Source organism: Mobula birostris, chromosome 1 (genome assembly GCF_030028105.1).
Source record: "Mobula birostris isolate sMobBir1 chromosome 1, sMobBir1.hap1, whole genome shotgun sequence".
NCBI classification, from domain to species: domain Eukaryota; kingdom Metazoa; phylum Chordata; class Chondrichthyes; order Myliobatiformes; family Myliobatidae; genus Mobula; species Mobula birostris.
Window position 1 is genome coordinate 5,181,853 of NC_092370.1, and position 18,367 is coordinate 5,200,219.

At 44.1% G+C, this 18,367-nt stretch overlaps 1 protein-coding gene across 4 annotated transcripts in view; it reads right to left on the reverse strand.

Annotated features, from left to right (window-relative positions):
• The window catches only part of esrp1 (epithelial splicing regulatory protein 1), a 101,918-nt gene that overhangs the window by 24,834 nt on the left and 58,717 nt on the right, over positions 1–18,367 (reverse strand). For 3 of the 4 annotated variants that reach the window (XM_072251825.1, XM_072251816.1, XM_072251802.1), the window contains 3 exons: positions 17,108–17,326; positions 13,199–13,397; positions 6,390–6,555 (listed from right to left, as the gene is read on the reverse strand). In XM_072251825.1, coding sequence (XP_072107926.1) covers positions 6,390–6,555; positions 13,199–13,397; positions 17,108–17,326 — 584 coding nt within the window. The remainder of the gene's footprint in view (positions 1–6,389; positions 6,556–13,198; positions 13,398–17,107; positions 17,327–18,367) is intronic. The other variant, XM_072251809.1, reaches the window with a different exon arrangement.

The following is an 18,367-nucleotide window of genomic DNA, read 5'->3' on the forward strand; positions in this document are numbered from 1 at the left end:
CAAACTTCAGGTAATGCCAGCCCCCTTCATCATTTCCCACCCCCTTGTTCCTCTCTCATGTTATCTCCTTGCCCACCCATCACCTCCCTCTGGTGCTCCTCCCCCACCCCATTTTCCTTTCTTCCATGGCCTTCTGTCTCTTTCACCAGTCAACTTCCTAGCTCTTTACTTCATCCCTCCCCCTCCAAGTTTCGCCTATCGCCTGGTGTTTCTCCTCGGCCCCACCTTTCAAATTTACTCCTCAGCTTTTTTTTCTCAAGTTCTGCCGAAGGGTCTCAGCCTGAAGCATCGACTGTGCTTTTTTCCACTGATGCTGCCTGGCTGTTGAGTTCCTCCAGCATTTTGTGTGTGTTGCTCTGGATTTCCAGCACCTGCAGATTTTCTCTTACCTGTGACCCCGGGAAGACATTAAGAAGCAGAGGTTGACGGGTTCTTGATCAGTCAGGGTGTCAAAGGTTATGGCGGGGGGAGGGGGAAGGCAGGAGAATGAGGTTGACAGGGATAATAAATCAGCCATGATGGAATGATAGAGCAGGCTTGACAGATTGAATAGCCTAATTCTGCTCCTATGTTTTGTGGTCATATGGTCTTATATGGGTGACATATATGTACTTTGATAATACATTTACTTTGAACTTTGGGCTTTATTTGTAGTGCCCCTGGGTCCCTGGGTTATTTTCTGACACCTTCCCTACTTGGACTGACACCATCATCAGGATGCAAGGCTCTCAATATTTATTGCTTATTTATTATATATTTTTTCTTTCCTTTTCGTATTTGCAGAGTTTGTTGTAAATTACCCCCTCTATTATATTGATGTTTTCTTGAAACTTTTTGTCAAAATCAGAATCAAGTTTAATATCACCAACATATGTCATGAAATATGTTGTTATGCAGCAGCTGTACATCGCAATATATAATAAAATCTGTAAATTATCACAATATATAATAAAATCTATGAATTATAAGTACAGTATATGTATAAAAATATTAAATTAAATAAGTAGTGAAAAAATAGTGATGTAGTATTCACATGTTCCATGTCCATTCAGAAATCTGATGGCAGAGGGGAGGAAGCTGTTCCTGAACCATTGATTGTGTGTCTTCATGTTCCGATATCTCCTGCTTGACGGTAGCAATGGAAGAGGGCATGTCCTGGGTGATGGGGGTCCTTAATGACAGATCTGGGGAGGCCAAAATGGAGCTGGCTGAGTTTATGACTTTCTGCTGTTTTTCTGATCCTGTGCAGTGGCCCCTCCGTACCAGGTAGTACAAGGTAGTAGGTGGTAGGTGGTAGGTGAAATCGGAAGGGGGAGGGGTGAAGTGAAGAGCTGCAAAGTCAATTGAACATGAGAACATAGGAAATAGGAGCAGGAGTCGGCCATCTGGCCCATCGAGCCTGCTCCACCATTCAATAAGATCATGGCTGATCTGGCCACTGACTCATCTCCACCTACCTGCCTTTTCCCCATAACCCTTAATTCCCCTACTATGCAAAAATCTATCCAATCCTGTCTTAAATATATTTACAGAGGTAGCCTCCACTGCTTCATTGGGCAGAGAATTCCACAGATTCACCACTCTCTGGGAAAAGCAGTTGTAAATAGGTGAAATTTGTTGAAAGAGATAAAGGGCTGGAGAGGGGGGAATCTGATAGGAGAGGACAGAAGACCTTGGAAGAAAGGGAAGGGGGAAGAGTGACTATCTGCAAATATTTTTTTCAAGGTCAAAGTCAAATATATCATCTAAGTACGTATTTGTCACTGAATATTACCTTGAGGTTCATTTCTGTGCTGGAATTTACAGGAAAATAAAGAAATGCAATAGAATTTAAGAATAACTGTAAATAACAAAGACTGACAAAGTGCAAAAGAATACAAATCATGCAAATAAAAGCTCAAAGTTGAAGTTCAAGTTCAAAGTACATTGATTATCAAAGTCTGTATGCAGTATACAACCCTGAGATTCATCTTCCCACAGACAGCCACAAAACAAAGAAAACCGTGGAACCCTTTCAAAGAAAATGTCAGACCCCTCTCCCCTGCGCAAACGGCAAAATATAAACAAGCGAAAATCACAGGATATAAAACTCCAACCCACAAGAGTCATGGAAATAGTCCAGGCATATTCAGTTCCAGTTCAGTTCTAGTTTAATCTAATACTGTGTCGTTCATTATCTGTGGCCGCCCCAATCAAAATCACACAAAAAGAATTAATAAATAATACCGAGATCGTGAGTTGCAAGAGTCATTGAGAGAATTCGTGACTGGCTGAATTCCAGCATCAGGCAGAGAAATATCAGCAGCTTCTCAGGGCATCTCATTTTGTCAGCGTACAAGCAAGTGCTTGTTTGCTATTGCTTAGAGGGTCAAAATTCTTGACATTACAATGAAGTTAACCAGGCTGGTTTACTCGCTGAGGTTTAGTCATTAACTTGCCCTTTTTAAACAAATATTTTTATTTTTATGACTTTTTCATGCTCATGAATTTTAAAATAGTAACTGAAGATAATAATGGCCATTAAGCAGTTTAGCTAGAGGCACATTCAATCAGTCCAAAATAAACAACTGAATGCTTTCCTCATTGGTATTGCAGTGTTGGCTGAGTTTTAAAGACCACCACAGGGAATTATATTCAGCTTTGAGGTGATGTTTTCACATTGTTGTGCCTGTCAGCAAAAGCTACCAGAGAGACCCGCAGCTGGTAGCGCAGAGGTCTTTATTGGGCACACACAAACCAACAGTGTTTGGAGTCACCCTGGGAGCGGCTCCCTAGCCCAGCATTACAACACAGGCTGGTGGATATTGGTAGCTCTGGCTGAGGCATTTGATATTGCGGTATTCACCGAGCTTGGCAACTCGTTTGCAGACATTTTCATCGCCAGTCGAGGAGACAGCCTCAGTGCGCAGTTGATGGTGTGTCTCTCTGGGAGTGCTCGTGTTTGGATAGGCAAGCAAGTGGGGTCTGTATAAATGTGAGCACTCGCAGGGAGTGCAACAGGCAAGAGGGACGTTGGTAGACCCCGGCTTCGCCTCAAGGACCTCTGCAAGCGCGACATGAAAGCCTTAAAAATCAAGGATACAGCAGATGACTGCAACAAATGGCGAGGTGCTCTTCAGCAACGCCTAGAGTGAGGCGAAAGAGCAATTCTGAGTCAGTTTGAGGAGCGGAGAGCTGAACAGAGAGCACAGCAGACAGCGGACAACAATTCCACGATGCCTACACATGCAGCAGCTGTGGCAGAGCCAGTTGTTCCAGGATTGGCCTCAATAGCCACAGTCGACGCTGCTCGACAAACCAGTGACTACCAGAGGCGCAGTACCCACAGTCGACCACGACCGACGGAGGTCACACTCTCCCAGGGAGAAACACCAACAACTGCACACTCAGAGTGTCACCTCGACTGGTGATAAAACGTCTGCAAACTAATCGGTGAACACCACAACATCAAATTGCATCGCATTTTTATATGTTAAAGATCAAAGGTAACAGCAGGACAATTCTATAGTTACAATGCATTCATAATGCTCCTTCCAGTTACATATAACTTCCAAACACCTAGATCTTCACACAACAGTCCAGGCACCCAAATCGAATATTAATGTCTCCTGTCTCCGGGCTGAACTAATGCATAAGCCGAAGTCTCAGGTGAATGGGGTGTTTCGTGGTTTGCAATCAACCCCAGTCTGCAGCTTCAGGAAGATCATTGTTCCCAGCCGCATTTTGAATTCAATCTACAGTCTACATTCAAATCTGAAGACTGGTTGCTGTTGAAATTATTACTTGCCGTATTCCGTAACTCCAGAATACACCCTAACACATCAAAATTGGAAAGTTTTCAACTTAAGTGAGCTCTGCTATATGAAACCGGAACTTTACAGCTGAACAGTGGATTGACACATTTGGCAATTGTTGAGTCCAGGTATTTCAGAATCAGAATCAGGTTTATTATCACGGACAGATGTTCTGAAACGTGTTGTTTTGCGGCAGCAGTACAGTGCAATACAGTGATAGATACTTCATTGATTCCGAAGGAAATTACAGTGTCACAGGAACATTACAAGTGCATAGATACAAATATCAGAAGAGAAGCAAGAAAGAATTTAAAAAAGTTACTTCAAACGGTCTAACAGGAGGGGGTCATCACTTCCCTGGCTATAGGTTAACTCATTATCGAGCCTAATGGCTGGGGATAAGAATGACCTCATATTGTGCTTTTTGGAGCAGTGCAGTAATCTTAGTCTATTACTAGAAGTGCTCTGCTATTCAGCCAAGGTGGCAAACATTGTATAGAATTGCCAGGATTTTCCACAGGGTCTAACAAAGCCTCCAGTGTGTCCAGTTTGACTTCTATAACAGAGCCAGCCTTTCTAATCAGTTTATTGAGCCATGTTGATGCCACTGCCCCAGCACACCACCACATAGAAGACTGTAATGGCGACAACAGACCGGTAGAATATGTGAGGGAGAGGCCTGCACACTCCAAAGGACCTCTGTCTCGTCAGGAAGTAGAGGTGACTCTGGCCCTTCTTGTACTCAGCCTCTGTGTTGGTGCTCCACTCAAGTCTATCATCCAGGTCCTTATCGTCAGTAGTAACAGGGAGCAATGCAGGCTTAGTCTTCTTAAAGTCCATCGCCATCTCCTCTGTCTTACTGATGTTGAGCTGCAGATGATTCAGCTTTCACCATCGGACAAAGTCCTCCTTCAGCACCCTGTATTCATCCTCCCATCCTCCCTTTAAACACCCAACTATTGCTGAGTCATCAGAGAATTTCTGCAGATGACAAAACTCAGTGTTGTAATCTAAAGTCAGAGGTATACTGGGTCAACAGGAAGGGAGCCAATACAGCCCCCAGTGCTGCTTGTAGCCGTGTCTGATACACAGCTCTGAAGCCGTACAAACTGTGCTCTGCCAGCCGGTCGTGGGTGACTCTCCACCGTTAGGCTCCACGACAGTTGCAACCACGCCAAATTCCCTCGGAGACAGCAAAAGCACCAGATCGCTCAGTTGGCCCAAAAGCACATTATGAAAACGTAGATTACAGGCTCCAATTGCACACAGATTAGTAGTAGAAGTATATTTAAAAGAAGGAGAAGAAGACGTAGTTTCGTGAACTGTCTGCAGGACATTGTCGCTGGCACCATCTTGCCACACTTCAAAAATTCATAATATCCTTCTGCCTTTTATGCCAAATAATTACTTCACTGGTATGAAAAGATAACTAATACTACAGGTGATGTACTCCATTACAACTTGACAACATATCAGTCTGTGAATCCAGTCATCACTATTTTGCAAGTGACCATGGTGACCTGAAAATAATTAGATATCTATACTAATGAGAAAATCTGTACTTCCCAACCAGTGAATCAGTTTAGAGACTTGCCTCACCGAGTTGTAAGCTGCTGAGGAAAAGAAATGCCAGTAGCTTAATGAACATTCCCAATCTCAGGGTTGAGAGCGAATCCAAAACAACAAACAGTCTTCAACAAAAAGGAAACAAACCGGTTCAACCTGTGAAGTTAAAATCTTGTGAGAATGCATCTGCCTCTACGTCTCACAGGCAGCTGGGGCTCATCAGCCACGGTTGGCAGCTCATCTGGGAGAAGAAAAACTCTTGATCTCAAAGCTCCGCTGCCTTGCAGCTATGGCCCCTCATTGGGAAGGCTTCATGAGTAAACCCCAAGGAGAAATCTGGAGCTGGCGTCCCTAACTCAGTCCTACATTGAGTTCAATGCTGTCTGGCAACTCCTGGTGCCAAACTGTATTGGTCTGTGCTGTTCCTTTGGACTCAAGAGCTGTGTGGAGAGGGGGAGCTTGTTACATGGGCAACAGCTTGCTCTCCATATCCTACTGCCCAGGCTTGTATATACGCAGACAGCTGGGACTCAACAACCATGGTCGACCCTGACCAATGGAGGGCCTCGGACCTCTACCTCTACCTCCACACCCTCTCAAGCCCGTGTTGGTGGCAAAAAATATTTCAGGTCACCTTGTAATCTCTTGCTCAGCAAATTTTCACACCAAAAAAAAACAATCTTTAGCCATTTGCATCTCTCCATGTGATGACAAACAAATAAACAGGCACTAGCTTAGCCCCCCACCCCCAGCTTAGAGAAGAGGTAAGAGGGTGGCCAGAGAGGAGAACAGAAGAAGAGGGAAGGGGGTGGAGAAAAATTACCGGAAGTTGAAGAAATCAACGTTCATGCCATCAGGTTAGAGGCTACCTAGACGGAACATGAAGTGTTACTCCTCCAACCTGAGAACGACAGCATTGTGGCAAAAGATCAATGTTGGGATGGGAACAGGGATAGGAATTAAAATGGTTGGCCACTAGGAAATTCCATTTTCACTCATTACCACAGACTTTCTGCTGGAAATTCTCACCTTGGGTAAAATGCTGAGTAGTTCACGTAGAGCTGCACAGTGGCTGGATAGAATGCTGTTGGCGGCTGATGAACTCGGGGTATGACCAAAACAGGTTGCTGACAGATCTCAGTGGAAATAACTGATGCCTGTGTGGGATACGCAGCAAATGTAGAAGGTGACAAGCCTGAAAAGGAAGACAAAAACATCCACAATGAGTTCCCAGTTACAAAGGGGTGTACTGTGAAAATACACAGGCACACACACACACACACGCAGGAACTCAACAGGTCAGGCATCATCTGTGGAGAGGAATAAGGAGTCGACATTTCCGGCTGAGACCCTTCATCAGGAAATACACTGCTGATTGAGAATTGGGTTCAATATCATTGGCATGTCAAAAAGGCATGCATTACAATTGTGACGCGGGTTTCAATATGCAGATAGATTGGAAAAACTAGGTTGGTGCTGATTTTGGATCCCAAGAGAGAGAATTTGTAGAATTCCTATAAGATGGGTTTTTTAGAGCAGCATGTGGTTGAGCCCACTAGGGGATCAGATATTCTGGATTGGGTGTTGTTTAATGAACTGAATTTGATTAGGGAGCTTAAGGTAAAGGAACCCATAGGAGAGAGTGATCATAATATGATAGAATTCACCCTGCAATTTGAGAGGAGAAGCTAAAGTCAGAAGTATCAGTATTACAGTGGAGTAAAGGGAATTACAGAGACACAAGAGAGGAGCTGAACAAAGTTTTTTTTAGAAGGAAACTCTAGCAGGGATGACAGCAGAGCAGCAATGGTTGGAATTCTGGGAGCAATTCGGAAGGCACAGGGTAGATACAATTCAATGAAGAAATATTCTAAAGGCAGGATGACACAACCATGGCTGAGAAGGGAAGTCAAAGCCAATGTAAAAACAAAAGATAGGACATATAATAGAGCAACAATTGGTGGGAAGTTAAAGGACTGGGAAGCTTTTAAAACCCAACAGAAGGCAACTAAAAAAATCATAAGAAGGGAAAAGATGAAATATAAAGGTAAGCCAGCCAATAATATCAAAGAGGATATCAAAAGTTTTTTTTTCAGATATATGAACAGAAAAAGGGAGGCAAGAGTAGATATTGAACCGTGGAAAATGACACTGGAGAGGTAGTGGCAGGTGTCCTTACTGACTGATACCTCCTTTTTGAAGCATCACCTTCTGAAGGTGTCTTGGATACTGGGGAGGAGAGTGCCCATGGGGGAGCTGACTGAGTTCACAACTTCCTGTAATATCTTTCGATCCTGCGCAGTACCCCCCCCCGCCCCCATCCTAGACGGTGATGCAGTCAGTTGGAGTGCTCTCCATGGTACATCTTTAGAAATCTGCGAGTGTCTTTAGTGACATAACAAGTCACTTCAAACTCCTAATGAAATATAGCCGCTATTGTTCCTTCTTTGTAACTGCATCAATATGTTGGGCCCAGGATAGATCCTCAGAGATGTTGGCACCCAGGAACTTGAAATTGCTTAGTCTCTCCATTTCTGATCCCTCGATGAGGACAGGTGTGTGTTCCCTCATTTTACACTCTCTGAAGTCCTCAGTCAGTTCTTACTGATATTGAGTGCAAAGTTGTTGTGACTCCACTCAACTAGCTGAAATATCTCGCTCCTGTACACACAAGGGTTCTCAAATTGCAAATGTCACGCCACTCGTCAAAAGGGAGAGAGGCAGAAGAAAGGAAATTATAGGCCAGTTACCCTGACCTCAGTGGTCACAAAAATGTTGGAGTTTGTACCATATAACCTACTATTTAATATATGCAACACACACAAAATGCTGGTGGAACGCATTCCACCAGCATTTTGTGCATGTTACTTGAATTTCCAGCATCTGCAGATTTCCTCGTGTTTGCGTGTATAATATAGGACTACTTTATGTTGTACTAATACATCATATTGAGCATGCGCTATTAGGCGCGTATGGATCTATATATATGCGTATTCAGTTCGGTTTTAGTTAGTAAAGAGCCCTGTTGATTTAGCTCCTGTCTCCAGTGTTTTTATTAACGATATTGTTGTGTAAACAGCCACAAACACAACAAATTGGCAACGAGGTTAATGAACCTATATTGTATTGGAAGTGATAACGACACTCGGAAGAAGAGAGCAAGGCCATGAGTCCGAAAGGAAGCGGGAGACACAGTCGGAGCCGCAACACATCCAGCCGATATCACAGCCGGCGCTGACCTCAAGGGCTGAGGGTCTGCCTGACCCAGAAGAGAGATTAAAAAAAAGGAGCGACGCACGCATCTAGCCAGAGTACACTTGCGACGCTAGTAAAAACAAAAGTCATGTGAATCAAAAAGAAAACAAGGGGCCGGGGCTAAATACACATAACAAGGATAAATTAATATAACAAGGATGGCGTTAATTGGAAACATTACAGCATTTGATAGTCGCATTGAAGACTGGGCAGTTTATATTGAAAGAATAGAGTTATATTGTGATGCTAACGATGTTAATGAAGAAAAGAAAGCCAGCATCTTACTTAGGCTATGTCCACACTACGCCGGATAATTTTGAAAATGAAGCTTTTTCTCTTCGTTTTGACCCTCTGTCCACACTAATACAGCGTTTTCATCCCCGAAAACGGAGATTTTCAGAAACGGTCTCCAGAGTGAATAAATCTGAAAATGCCTAATATCCGTTGCAGTGGGGACAGGGTAACCAGAGCTTTTAAAAACTGCTGTCATGACGTGCCGGAACAGATGGCGGCAGCGCGGCATTTCATTATTTTATTCTTATCATTATTATTATTACTTTATTGTCGCCAAACAATTGATTCTAGGGTGTACAATCATCACAGCGATATTTGATTCTGCGCTTCGCAGAACCTAACAATTTCAGAACAGACGGCAACGAGATTGAAGCCAGAATAGTTAGAAATGTACTCACCAAATACTTAGACCCGTTAACAGCCTAATGTAACATTGTATGGAAATACAAGATAACACTGATGCAGACATGTTTTATACATTTAACAGGGTGCTTTATTAATGCAACAGAGTTAGTCAGTTTTTCAATGTTCGTCGTCAGCTGGGTCATACTGTCCATGAACTCCCTGTCGGTTGCCTCCATACGCTCCAGCATTTGTTTTTTTTTAGTTTTAAGTCCTCCTGCGTGAGAGCCAAGAGCAATTCCTTTTAAGTTTTTCTATTCTGTAACTGGGCAAATGCACACCAAGTATACCGTTTCCTCCTCGCTTGTTTTCTGTGTGTCCTGCGCGTGCCCAGTGGAGGAGATTCGCCCAAATATCCGTCTAATGCGGACAGAGATATTTTGAAAAATGCTTAGTGTGGACACCTGTCGTTTTTACTTGAAACCAGCTTTTTCAAAATTATCCGGCATTGCGTGGACGTAGCCTTAGTGTAATGGGCACGAAAACATACGGCCTGCTGCGGAGCCCGGAAAAGCCAGCTGACAAAATGTTCAAGCAAGTAGTAGACACTCTCCAACAGCATTTAAACCCCAAACCACTGGTCATTGCTGAAAGATTTAAATTCCATAAACGGAATCAGAGCAAACATGAAAGCATTTCTGAATATTGTGCTGAATTGCACAAATGATCAGAACATTGTCAGTTTGGAGCTGGTCTATCAGACGCATTGAGGGACAGGTTAATGTGTGGCATGCACTGTGAAACCACACAGAAGAAGCTCCTGTGTGAAAAAGACCTTACATTCGAGAAAACGCTAAACATCTCAATATCATTAGAAACAGCAGCACGAGATGCTTCCAAGATACAACAAAAATCTATGGAATATGCTACAAATAAAATGTCACTGAACAGAAATGAAGGAAAGAAACAGGTCACATGACCCTGATGATTGTTGATTTAAAGATAAAGAATGCAGAAACTGTGGCAAACAGGGCCACATTGGCAGAGTATGCAAAGCTAGTAAACAGCAGAAAAAGGACAAAATACAGAGAAACAAGAAACCCCAGAAAGGAAAATACAACAATGTACACAAAATGAAAGAAAACAATGCTGATGAAAATGACTCAGACAAAAGTGAATTGTCTTGTCTGCAACTTCACAGCATGAAAGAGACAGATGATCGAAGAGTAATATGGATCACTCCACAAGTGGCAGGCGTGAGACTGAAAATGGAGTTGGACACAGGCTCAGCTTTAACAGTGATCTCTGTACACGACTACAATTGACTGTTTTCTCACATACCTCTGAAACAAACTAAACTACTGCTAAAGACTTACATAGGACAGAAAGTGTGTCCCAAAGGTAAAATTAATGTGACAGTGACCTACAGAGACAAAACACTCTCTGTATTGAAAATTGGAGGACCACCGTTGCTGGGACGTGAATGGCTCAGGAAAATACGGTTGGATTGGCACACCATCAAGGCAATGGATGTGTCAGCAAAGGAGGGCAGCAAGGCTACATCTGAGAGACTGTCACAAATACTTGTTGACTCTGAAGAGATGTTCATGAAAGGAATAGGAACACTTTGGGGCATGAAGGCAAAGACTGAGATTGAGGAAAATGCCTGTCCAAAATTTTACAAAGCCAGACCAGTGCCATATGCAATCCGTCCTACAGTAGAGGCAGAGCTGAAAAATCTGGAGCAGACTGGGGTCCTGTCAAAGGTGGATTGGAGTTAATGAGCCACACCTGTTGTTCCAGTGATGAAGAAAACCTCCAGCACAAAACCAGGAAAACCAAGCAAGGTGCACATGTGTGGAGACTTTAAAGTGACTGTTAACCCAGTTCTCCTCACAGTACAGTATCCTCTACCTCGTATTGAGGACATCTGTGCTTCCCTGTCAGGAGGGGAACATTTCACAAAAATTGATTTGAACCAGGCTTATCTCCAAATGGAAATCGAGGAAGCATCCAAGAAACACCTGACAGTAAATACACACAAAGGACTTTACCAGTACAACAGGTTGGTGTTTGGGATAGCATCAGCTCCTGCAATCTGGCAAAGGGCGATGGACCAGGTTCTGCAGGGGATTCCAGGGACTCAGTGTCACCTGGATGACTTCATTGTCACCGGCAAGGATGACAATGAACATCTTTCTAACCTAAAACAAGTGCTCACCAGGTTACGAGAGTATGGGCTCAGAGCTAATCGACAGAAATGTGAGTTTTTCAAAAAGGAAACTTCATACTGTGGGCATGTGATCAACAAGGATGGCTTACACATGTCTCGAGACAAGATAGAAGCAGTGCTTAAGGCACCACCATCTGAAAATGTGTCTCAGCTGAGAGCCTATCTTGGTCTAGTGAACTACTACCACAAGTTCTTGCCTAACCTATCCACAGTCCTACACCCATTAAATGCATTATTACAGGCAGGGACATAATGGAAGTGGACTGAGAGCTGTGAGAAAGCGTGTCAATAAACTAAAAGACTCATAACTTCAGAAGGGGTGCTCGCGCACTTTGACCCCTCCTTACCTATCCGACTATCTTGTGATGCCTCACCCCATGGGATAGGAGCTGCGTTATCGCACAAGTTTCCAGATGGCTCAGAAGGAACAATAGCCTTTGCCTCAAGAATGCTAACTTCAGCTGAACGCAACTACGCACACATTGACAGAGAGGCCCTAAGCCTCGTGTGGGGAGTCAAGAAATTCAGTCACTTCCTGTATGGTCAAAAGTGACCAGAACTGAGCACAGTACTCCAAATGGGGTCTGACCAGGGTCCTATATAGCTGCAACATTATCTCTCAGCTCCTAAACTCAGTCCCACGATTGATGAAGGCCAATGCACTGTATGCCTTCTTAACCACAGAGACAACCTTAGCTGTGGAGTCCTTGAAAGTGAGTCTATAGGTTGTGGGAACAGTTCAGTGTTGGGGTGAGTGAAGTTGAGTGATGTTATCCATGCTGATTCAATAGCCTGATGTTTGAAGGGTAATAAATGTTCCTGAACGTGGTGCTGTGGGTTCTGAGGCTCCTGTACCTTCTTGCTGATGGTGGCAGCGAGAAGAGAGCATGACCTGGGTGGTGGATGTCCCTGATGGTAGGCAGCACTCTGTGTAAGTGTGCTCGATGGTAGGGAAGGTTTTTCTTGCCCTAGTGCAATGCCTTTCTGCTTTAAAAACTCTCCTGCACAGATTTCTTTGTAATTTTCTCCAAATCAAACAAATTGCACAAATCTGTCATTGCCAGATATTTAAAAGATCATTCAAATCCATGTAAACCTTATAATATTAAAACTGTTTTCTGAAATACAGAAACCACCCCAAATGTGAGTCAAAGCCACTACAATCTAGACAAGACACACACACACACACACACACACACACACACACAACAGAAGATGAGTTATTTTGAATAACTCTGCCATGGACGGTCCCCAGCCCGGCTGTGAAAGGAGGGAGGTTGGGCATGGATCTAGTAACCCCATTCATAAAAACCCAGAACTACAGAGACACTGACAGAAGCTTCAAAGACCTCATCTCTGGGAGAGGAAGGATATTCATCCTGAAGATATATGAAGTCTTGTTGTGAAAGCTAAAACTACAGAACCAATCACCTTCCAGCCAAGAACAGAGGACTTTGCAGGCTGCTATCGGCAGTCTAGGCCTCAGTAGGGGTGAGGAGGAGGAGAAGAAGGAGGGGGAGGAGGAGGAGAAGAAGGAGGGGGAGGAGGAGGAGGGAGAGGAGGAGGAGGGAGAGGAGGAGGAGGGAGAGGAGGAGGAGGGAGAGGAGGAGGAGGGGGAGGAGGAGGGGGAGGAGGATGGGGAGGAGGGGGAGGGGGATGAGGGGGGTATCCAGGATAAATCACCTACCAGGACCCCGCATAGGGAACCACTTACATGGTAACTTACATGGCGGAGGTGACAAGCCATTTCGAGTTAAAGTGCCACCCATTAACACAAAGTTCATTTCCTCAGCTGAACACTGGAATGCTTCAACGTATCTGTCCTTCATTGTCCTTTTGTGACATTTCTGAGAGCTCAGGAACGCTCGATCCGACGTCTTCATCTGGATAAAGGCATCACCTGAAGGACGGCCCTGCAAACAACAAGATGTGACTCTCGAGGCATCGGTCATAGACGATAGAGCACCACAGCACAGCACAGAGCAACACACACAAAGTGCAGCTCAGGCTGCATCTATGGAAAGGAATAAAGAGTTGATGTTTCGGGCCAACATCCAGCACAGTACAGGCCCTTCAGCCCACAATGGTGTGCCGACCTTTTAACCTATCCTAAGATCGATTTAATATTAACCTACTCTAAAATCAGTCTAACCCTTCCCTCCCACATAATCCTCTATTGTTCTATCATCCCAGTTAGTAGCCAAGAGTTTCTGACGAAGGGTTCCGGCCCAAAACATCGACTGATCTTTTCCATGGATGCTGCCCGACCTGCTGTGTTCCTCCAGTGTGTTGTGAGAGTTTCTTTAAATGCCACTGATGTATTTACCTCTATTACCACCCATGGCAGCTCGTTCCATACTCTTACCACTCTCTGTGTAAAAAAACCTATGTCTGACATCCCCCCAGTACTTTCCTCCAACACTTTATAATTATCATCATCATTACATGCCATATCCAATGACGTGGACAATCATGGTCTCATGACTATGATTGTCCTTGGCAAATTTTTCTACAGAATTGGTTTGCCATCGCCGTTTTCTGGGCAGTGTCTTTACAAGACAGGTGACACCAGCCGTTATCAATACTCTTCAGAGGCTGTCTGCCTGGTGTCAGTGGTCACGTATCTAGAACAGCAGCTCGTACGACTATCCACCACCTGCTCCCATGACTTCACGTGACACCACCTGCTCCCATGACTTCACGTGACTGGGGGGCTAAGCAGGCCCAAGGGTGACCTGCAGGTTAGTGGAAGGAAGGAGTCATAGAGGGCTACAGCAGAGAAACAGACCCTTCAGCCCATCTAGTCTATGCCAGATTGTCTTTCTGTCTAGAATCGTCAACCGGAACTTGCACCATCAACGTCCAGAGCCCTTCTATTCGAGTACCTATCCAAACTTCTCTGAAATCTTGGAACCATCTGCAGGAGGCTCCCTGTTTATGACCAGATAGACAACAATGGAAGCAGAAAATGTGCACTTGCCTTCAGTACTTGGCAAGTATAGCAAACACAAAACGCTGGAGATCATAAGACATAGGAGCAGAATTAGGCTAGTCAGCCTATCGAGTCTGCTCCACCATTTTATCATGGCTGATTAATTATCCCTCTCAACCCCATTTTCCTGCCTTCTCTCTGTAACCTTTGACCCTTGATTAATCACAAACCTGTCAACCTCCGTTTTAAATATACCCAATGATTTGGCCTCCACAGCCATCTGTGAAGTGAATTCCACAGATTCACCACCTTCTGACTAAGGAAATTTCTCCTCATCTCTGTATTCCTTGGCTGTGCGCTTTGGTCCTACACTCACCCACCACTATAGGAAACATTCTCTCCATATATCCGCTCTGAAGGGTTTTGGCCCGAAATGCCAACTGTACTTTTTTCCATAGATGTTGCCTGGCCTGCTGAGTTCCTCCAGCATTTTACGTGTGCCTCTCTGTCTAGGCCTTTCAGTATTCAATAGGTTTCAATGGGATTCTGCCTCATTCTTCTGAACTCTAGCGAGTACAGGCCCAAAGCCATCAAATGCTGCTCATACGTTAACCTTTTCATTCCCAGAGTAATTCTCGTGAAGCTCTTCTGGACCCTCTCCAATGTTAGTACATCCTTTCTTCGATAAGGGCCCATAAATTGCTGACAGTGCTCCAGCTTCAACAGGGCCTGATGAAGGGTCTCAGTCCAAAACCTGGTATGTTTACTACCCTCCATAGGCACTGCCTGACCAGCGGAGTACCTCCAGAATTCTGTGTATGTTACTCTGGATTACCAGCAACTGCTGTTCAAGTATAGCAAAGTTTTTGTATAATTGTATATGATTTATTTCAGAGTTCCAAAGCAAAATATTCTGTTTTATTTTATATATAGCTCAGAATAGGCTCTACTCGTTCAACAAGCTGTATCACCCAGCAACTCGCAGAGTACATATTGGCTCTAAACTGGTTAAAATCTAAATTATGAGGTCCTGGCAGTATCCTGCTTGGGACCATGCACTAGTACTGCACGTCACTCTGATCAGTCCATCACTATCCAGATGACTTCTCTCCAGGTCACTGTATGGCAATTTGTTTATTTAGAGACATCGTGTGGAACAGGACCTTCCGGCCCGATGAGCCGCCCCTCCCAGCAACCCCCGATTTAACCCGGGCCTAATCGCAGGACAATCAACAATCACTAATTAACCTACTAACCAGTAAGCTTTGGACTGTGAGAGGAAATTTATTTATTTATGCACTTACCTATTTATATATCCATTTATTTATCTATTTTTTTCTTTCGTCCCTAATGGGCTGTGGTGGCAGGGTAATGGATGTGGGCTGAACCACAACATTTTAGAGAAGTTTGGGTAAGTACCTGGACGGGAGGGGTGTGGTGGGTTATGGTCCAGGGTGCAGATCGATGGGAAGAGGCAAAATAACAGTCCAGCATGGACTAGATGGGCCGAAGGGCCTGTTCCGTGACTCTGTGACCACTTGTTAAGCAAGAACCAACTTAAATAAACCAAAACAGCATGAATAGCATAAAGAAATATCAAACTTATTTTAAGCAGTTGCTATCCACGAGGGACCAAAGCCAGAAAATGTCTTGCGAATGAGTAAATTCACACACAAATGCAATTTAACACCTAAGAAGTAACACGTTTCTAGGAAACGTTAATTTGTGGCCAGTGTTGATGTGTGGTGGATATATATTTAGAGATACAGCACAGAACAGGCCCTTCCGGCCCTTTGAGTCATGCTGCCCAGCAGCCCATCCATTTAACCCTTGCCTAACCACAGGACAATTTACAATGATCAGTTAACCTACCAACCGGTACACCTTTGGATTGTGGGAGGAAACCGGAGAACCCGGAGGAAACCCACGTGTTCATATGAGGATGTACAAACCTTTTACAGATGGTGTGGGAATTGAACTCTGAACTTCGACGCCCCGAGCTGTAATAGTGTCACGATAATTGCTGTGCTACTGTGGCACCCCACAATTTATATTACACTAAATCATATTTAACATGATAACACTAACATTTAAAGATAATGAGAGATCGTTAAAAAACATTAAATGTGACTAGTCTGGTATGGAAATACCAAGGCCTTCGAGCAGAAAATCCATCGCAGGTAAAGCCCTCCCAACCATTGAGCACACTTACACGGAACACTGTCGCAGGAAAGCAACATCCATCAGCAGAGATCCTCACAACCCAGGACATGCTCTCTTCTCGCTGCTGCCATCAGGTAGAAGGTACAGGAGTCTCAGCACTCACATCACCAGGTTCAAGAACAGTTCCCACCCCTCAACCATCAGGCTCTTCAGCCACAGGGGATAGCTACACTCATCTATTGAGATGTTCCCACAACCAATGATCTCACTTTAAGGACTCTTTATCTGGTTATTTGATGTTCTCATTATTTATTTATATTTGCTTTTACGCAGTTTGTTGTCTTCTGCACTCTGGTTGATCTTTCATTGACCCTGTTATAGTTATTACTCTACAGGTTGCTGAGTATACCCACAGGAAAATTAATCTCTGTGTGGTATATGGTGAGATTCATTATAGAGTATTCTAATAATAAAATTTACTTAGGATTTTCAATTTACTTTGAAATTTAATTTGCTTTACTACCTCACCTGGTGATTCAATACCACATGCACTCCTTGAGGTCGAATATCAGAGGCAAATTCCCCCAGGAACTCCAGAATATCCTCAATTGTGGCAGTGTAGGGCAGGCCTCGTAAACGGACACAGTCTCGAATACTTGCAGCAGGTATATATGGCTGAGGCCTCACAGGAATGATAGGAGCAGGGGCAACGGGAACCAGGGGTGTTGATGTGCACCTGTTAAGAACCTGTGTAGAATTCAAATGAGGAATATTTTGTGTTATCAATGTGGAAGGCAAAATCAAGGCTGAGGTTATCATCATATGCATAGGTAGACAAATTTAAGATTCAAGATAGTTTAATGTCATTTCCAGTACACAAGTGTAAAGGAGAATGAAGTAATTGTTACTTCAATCCGATGCAGCACAAAAAAACACAATAAGATAAAGAACATATTATAATCATCACCATTATGAGTCATGTTATATGATGTGGGCATTCATGGTCTTTCTATGACCATGATTGTTCTTGGAAATATCTCTACAGAAGTGGTTTGCCATTTCCTTCTGCTGGGCAGTGTCTTTACAAGATGGATGACCCCAGCCATTATCAATACTCTTCAGAGATTGCCAGGAGATTAGTGACCGCATAACCAGAACTTGTGATATGCACCAGCTGCTCATACAACCATCCACCACCACTCCCCTGGCTTTATGTGACCCCCAATCGGAGGGGCTAAGCAGGTGCTACACCTTGCCCAAGAGTGATTGATTGTATGTCCATAAAGTGACGCTAGGCACAAAAACGTCCGTACCTAAGGTGACTGGCAGGAAATGATAAAGTAGTGGTGGTTGGGGGTGTGGAGGAGTGGGTTAGTGGGTGAAGGTGTTGATCAGCCTCACTGCTTGGGGAAAGTAACTGTTTTTGAGCCTGGTTGTCCTGGTGTAGATGCTACATAGTCTCATCCCTGATGGGAGTGGGACAAACAGTCCATGAGTAGGGTGGGTGGAATCCTTCTTCATGTTGCTGGTTACATGGTGTTACACAGAACATCACAATACAGGCTCTGTGGTCCATGATGTCGTGCCAGCCTTTCAACCTACTCCAAGATCAATCTAACCCTTCCCTCCTAAATAGCCCTCCATTTTTCTATCGTCCATGTGCCTATCTAAGAGACTTCTAAATGTCACTGATGTATCTGTCTCTACCACCACCCCCGGCAGCACGCCACCACTCTCTGTGTAACAAAAAGCCTGCCTCTGATATCCTCCTATACTGGTCTACACAAG